The sequence below is a fragment of the Oncorhynchus keta genome, chromosome 35, assembly GCF_023373465.1.
Source record: "Oncorhynchus keta strain PuntledgeMale-10-30-2019 chromosome 35, Oket_V2, whole genome shotgun sequence".
NCBI lineage: Eukaryota > Metazoa > Chordata > Actinopteri > Salmoniformes > Salmonidae > Oncorhynchus > Oncorhynchus keta.
Window position 1 is genome coordinate 23,658,561 of NC_068455.1, and position 6,000 is coordinate 23,664,560.

General features: G+C 40.8%; 1 protein-coding gene across 2 annotated transcripts in view; it reads left to right on the forward strand.

The window, feature by feature from the left end:
• LOC118369221 (uncharacterized protein C14orf132-like) overlaps positions 1-5,603 on the forward strand; it is a 55,698-nt gene extending 50,095 nt beyond the window's left edge. For both annotated transcript variants that reach the window (XM_035753681.1, XM_035753682.2), the window contains exon 2: positions 3,161-5,603. In XM_035753681.1, the coding sequence (XP_035609574.1) occupies positions 3,161-3,394 (234 nt within the window). In that variant the 3' untranslated portion in view covers positions 3,395-5,603. The remainder of the gene's footprint in view (positions 1-3,160) is intronic.
• Positions 5,604-6,000: the final 397 nt, after the last annotated feature.

A 6,000-nucleotide genomic window follows, 5' to 3' on the forward strand; every position in this document is an offset into this window, starting at 1 on the left:
CAACAGTTGAGTGTTTTTTTTTTGGGGGGGGGTCGGCCATTATAAAGAGCACTTCCTGGTGGTTATATCCTAATGGGATGCAATTACAGAACATTCTACATAACGCTTACTTTAATTGGGCCCTCATCATGGCATGATCCCAGGAACAGATGGGCCGCATTTATCAGGGTGTGATAGCAGGTGTACGGCACTGGTATGGTTTCCTATAGCGCTACACTACCTAGCTATAGACCTAGCAATAGTTTGTGCTCTATAATGTATTGTAGATATTACATTGACCATGCAAAATGGGCATGTTTGGTATTATCCGATAAGGCACAAATAAACTGCTCGCAATGTTAAAATAGATCCAGCTATGGCCATTTAGCCAGCAGTTCCGTTACCCTTAAGCAGGGTCAGGAAAGTTCTGCCCAGTGTTTGGTTCCTCTGAGCATGGCCCTGGTCAGCGACTAGAGGACTAGCTCTATTACGCAGCCTCTCGCCCATGCAGGTTTACTGGTATCGGTTTCCTGACATTAAATGGATTGGATATGGCCCTCATTGCCCACTTGGGGATGCTCCATACCAGGGTTTCTCTCTTTCCATTCCATTAATGCTTCCCACTCTCTGTTCTGGCCTCGTGTTCCTGTGCATTGGGGAATAGCGGGTTTGGATAAGGCTGGGGTATGTAGTGATACGAGAGGACCAGTGTTTACTTCAAACCTTGACAATTCTTGCATGTTAAGCAAGGCTATGTTGAAATGAGACATGATGGGGGTGTTTGGGTTTGATGTGTCTCTATGCGATTAGATTTTTGTCACTCCTCGTTAGGCTCAGTGAAACCTACTACTACCACTACGGAGAAACGCTTAGGTGCATGTGGAAAATACATACACTACCATTCAAACGTTTGGGGTCACTTAGAAAATGCCCTTGTTTTGAAAGAAAATCTTTTTTTTTGTCCATTATAATAACACCAAATTGATCAGAAATACAGTGTAGACATTGTCAATGTTGTAAATTACTATTGTAGCTGGAAACGGCAGATTTTTTATGGAATATATACATAGGCGTACAGAGGCCCATTATCAGCAACCATCACTCCTGTGTTCCAATGACACGTTGTGTTAGCTAATCCAAGTTTATCATTTTAAAAGGCTAATTGATCATTAGAAAACTCTTTTGCAATTGTGTTAGCACAGCTGAAAACTGTTGTCCTGATTAAAGAAGCAATAAAAAATGATTCTTCTTTAGACTAGTTGAGTATCTGGAGTATCAGCATTTGTGGGTTTGATTACAGACTCAAAATGGACAGAAACAAAGAACTTTGTTCCGAAAATTGTCAGTCTAAATTGTTAGTCTATTATTGTTCTGAAGGCTATTCCATGCAAAGAAATTGCCAAGAAACTGAAGATCTTGTACAACGCTGTGTACTACTCCTTTCACAGAAGGTAGCTAACACAACGTGCCATTGCAAACTGGCTCTAACCAGAATAGAAAGAGGAGTGGGAGGCCCCGGTGCACAACTGAGCAAGAGGACAAGTACATTAGAGTGTCTAGTTTGAGAAACAGAAGCCACACAAGTCCTCAACTGGCAGCTTCATTAAATAGTACCCGCAAAACACCAGTCTCAACGTCAGTGAACAGGCGACTCCGGGATGCTGGCCTTCTAGGCAGAGTTGCAAAGAAAAAACTTTTTTTTCTCGAAAAGATATAGCTATTTCTTTGCAACTCTGCCTAGAAGGCCAGCATCCCAGAGTCGCCTCTTCACTGTTGACATTGAGACTTGTGTTTTTATGGTTGCTGATAATGGGCCTCTGTACGCCTATGTAGAATCAGCCGTTTCCAGCTACAATAATCATTTACAACATTAACAATGTCTACACTGTATTTCTGTTCAATTTGATGTTGTTTTAATGTACAAAAAATGTGCTTTTCTTTCAAATACAAGGACATTTCTAAGTGACCCCAAACTTTTGAACGGTAGTGTACATAGCATACACATTAAACAGACATCCCATCACACATTCAGATGGGATCAAACCGCTGTAGATCAGTATTCCATCCATTCCATCAGCCAACCTCAGTATTTACTTCTGGCTGAGTGATCACTAAGTGGGGTTAGGGACTCCCGGGCTACTTCCCCCATACATGGATGTCCGCTCCCATCATGCTCATGAGGACTAACTGGCACACAATTGGATGTGTCATGTCATTATTCACTACCGAGGCCAATGGCTGGTGAGCAGAGGAATGCTTTTCAAAAAGACATTTCATTGTGTGCGAGGAAAGACCTCAAAGGAGCGTGTGTGTGTTTTTGTTTCAATTAATTATTGTGTGTGTGTGTTCTTTGAGCACCAGCGGAGAGAGGGTGAGAGTGTTTTGGTGTATATAGTGCGACTGCTCCACATCATCTCATCCAAATGTATTTTTAGCATGGTTATTTTGACAGCCCTCCGAGGAGAGGAAGAGTCTGTTTTCTAGTTTGAGAGCTATTATGTTCTCAGGCACACCTCAGCTTCCTACACTACATGCAGTACAGATACTCTCCATCTTTCTGCCAACCAGCAGCCTTCTTAGGGCTTCTAATTGTCCCAAGCAATAAATCAGTGGCGGCAGGTAGCCTAGAGGTTAGAGCGTTGGGCCTGAAAGGTTGCTAGATCGAATCCCCGAGCTGACAAGGTAAAAATCTGTCATTCTGCCCCTGAACAAGGCAGTTAACCCACTGGCTGTCATTGTAAGTAAGAATTTGTTCTTAACTGACTTGCCTAGTTAAATAAAGGTTAAATAAATAAAAAAATCTCACTTCCCACAGATTAAATATTAATTTGATGTTAATTAAGCCCTATTTCCCAGGGTAGGAACTCGCCTGTGTGTGCTCAGGGGGGATCCACCCGACCAAGTGAGAAACCTTGTTCTCATTTGCAACAATATGCAGTAATATCATGTTCACTATTTATTTTAATATACTGTTCTGCTTTAACTTGCTAATGTAGGGCCCAAGAACAAATCCTACCCACAGGATAAGGGACTTTATTGTAATGTTAGATCGATGTGCAGTACCTATTGGCAAAGAGCTCTACACTGTATATGAAATAAAATAACACTTTTCAATCTTCTCTAATTCTCTATCTGTCTCTGTCTCTCTCCTTCTCTCCCTCGCTTCCTCCCTCTCCTCCAGATCCCAGTCATGACAGGGGCCTTCATGGACTCCTCACCCAATGACAACTACAGTGGCGACCACTCGCTCTTCAACTCCTCGGCCAGTGTCCACGCTGCCTCTGCGGCTGCCTCAGCCCAGGCCCAGCAGGATGACCAGTCCTCGTCCAGTGATGCCATCTGGCTCTGGATTGCCATCATCGCTACTATCGGCAACATTGTGGTGGTGGGAGTGGTCTACGCATTCACCTTCTGATCCATCTCTCCTTGACGCCCACCTAGCCAAAAATTAGAGAGCCTCCCCATGGGGGAACGTGATAAAAGGCAAAGGACAAATATCACATACTGAATTATCAAAGGGCTCTGGGATGCGGATGCTGGGTATAGTGTGGGGGTTCTATAGTTGAACCTTCCGCATCATTCACTTTCAATAGAAAAATCCTAAAGTTTCAGGACATGAACAGTATACACAGTACGCAAGTTCAACTGGAGGCAGAAGGGTATTTTCAACTTTAGTTGCCTAATTTTCAGTGGACATCATGCTCCTGAATGTTGTTGTGTTGCATTGTGGGGCTGAAGGGGCTTACAGATACATACAAGGTAAACTGGACCATCTTAAAATGTCCCCCAGATAGAAGAGAGGCAATTAAGAGGAGTGCTGCTTAATTATTGGGATGAACAGAGATGTGACTCTTAAAACATTTATGGGACTCTGGGATTACTTCTGCATTAGCCATGTGCTCAGCTTCTTACAGCCTGTTATCTGTTCTGCCAAAGGAAGGCTCAAAGTATTAGCTTTCCTTTATAATATCGACAGAAAATGGACCAACGGACACTGGCTTTAATGAAACATTCCTGCATCATCCTTTTGGATCCGCCAACTGTTATTGATTCTCAGTTTCTTTAGCAAGGCCACACCAGTTTATGGTCCGATAAAGACAATCACTCACCGTCTAATTTACTCTGATCACAACAGAAAATTCTTAGTCTGAAACATTATTTATTACACTAAACAATACATCTACATTTACATTTACATTTAAGTCATTTAGCAGACGCTCTTATCCAGAGCGACTTACAAATTGGTCTATCAAAGACATTTCACTTTTTTACAACAAACCTCTCAGTATACAACCGAGGCAGACTTGAAAGATATAAGCACAGTTTACATGAGCAGGAAAAATACTGTACAGCTTTATTTTGTCAAATCTTAATTGTTATTTAGCTACCTTCTTTGGGGTCTTTACGTGCTGTATGATCTAAATAAGTGGGGTAATAGAAAGGCTGGGTGTTTTTCTATCTGTTTCCTTCAAGCTGGGTTCTTTACATTCAGAACTGTTCAGTGAAATAGCTTTGTGCTGCGGTATGTCCAAAAACAATTACAATGGCGATTAATCCACATCCCTTAATTGAGAATATTAACAAGACGCGAGCGAGGCCCCTGGTGTCACCACAACACACATTCTAGTGTACATAGATGTCAGGGAGATCATTTCTTTAGGTTATCACAGTGACAGTTCTATGAGTTTGTATCAAAATGATTGACTGATTTCTGTCTAGAACGGAACTGAAAAGAACATACAATACCCACAAAATGATGATGGAGATTGCTTGGTAAATGTGATGGTTTGATAAAAACATGCTTCTAAGCTTTCTGTTCCGCTGAGAAGAGCTGATACAGGAAAGAGTCGCTCCTTTCTTGATTTTCTTTTGTCTTCTTTCAAGGAGACGGTTGTTCTTGAATGTTGTCTGAGCGAGAGTAATAAACATCTATTTGAGCCAAGTTCTCTATTATAGCCAGTGAGTTATATCAGCCACATTATCTAATGAATGAATAACATTTGGATGCTGAAGTGAATAGCCATTTTCTTGTGTATACATCCCCCACTCTTGCGCTGATGCAGAATGTCAACCCACTGTGCACAGACGTCATTGAAACTAAAACAACGTTGATTCAACCAGTGTGTGCCCAGTGGGAAAATGTATTCCATCAACCTTTTTGACATCTTTATGTAACATGATATATTATTTTAAGCTACAGGGCATCACATAGTGTTATCGATAACATATTTAAGGATCTGGGTAGGGGCTGTTAGTATTCAATTATATTTCTTATATGATCTTGATAAAAGAAGACTTTGTAGTAAGACTATCTACTGTAAAAGGTTGTAGAGGGTTTCTCATGTCATGGTATACACTGTACATATTGGTATTTCTACAACATACGCAAAGAACTTACTTACATTACCCAACTATGATAGAACTTCCAACAAATTGTAATATTTAAATCCCCAAATTAGGAGGTAATAATATAATGTTGAGATAAGGTCTTCCAAAGACCGTTAGTTTATTTTCTAATAAGATGTGAATGTGTGAGTGTTTAGCAATGTTGTAATTCACATAAATTACACAATATTATTTTTTGTAAGAACATCTATTACTATTAAAGTTTCAGGACTGCTGTATATGTCTACATAAATCCTTATTGCATGAAAAATGTCCCATTCAATCCAACAGGGAAACGCATCAACAGAAGTGTTACTTTAAGACTGTACAGTGGCACTCACATGTATTGCGAGAGTGTTAAATGTAACAGTTTCTGAGCTAAATGTACACTGGGGGGAAATTAATAGAAATCTCACCATAAGATTTAGGGTTCGATTCAATCCGTAACGCTGAAGCACGATTGACATTTAAAGGCAATGTTCCTGTGTTCACGGAGACTGCAATCACGGTAAACGCTGCATACGGTATGTCGGCTCAATTGGAAATTACCTTAAAATGTCAAGCGCACTATTGCACTGAACTTCTGCGATACGGATTGAATGAAACCCATACCCTATGCATAACACAATATATCAC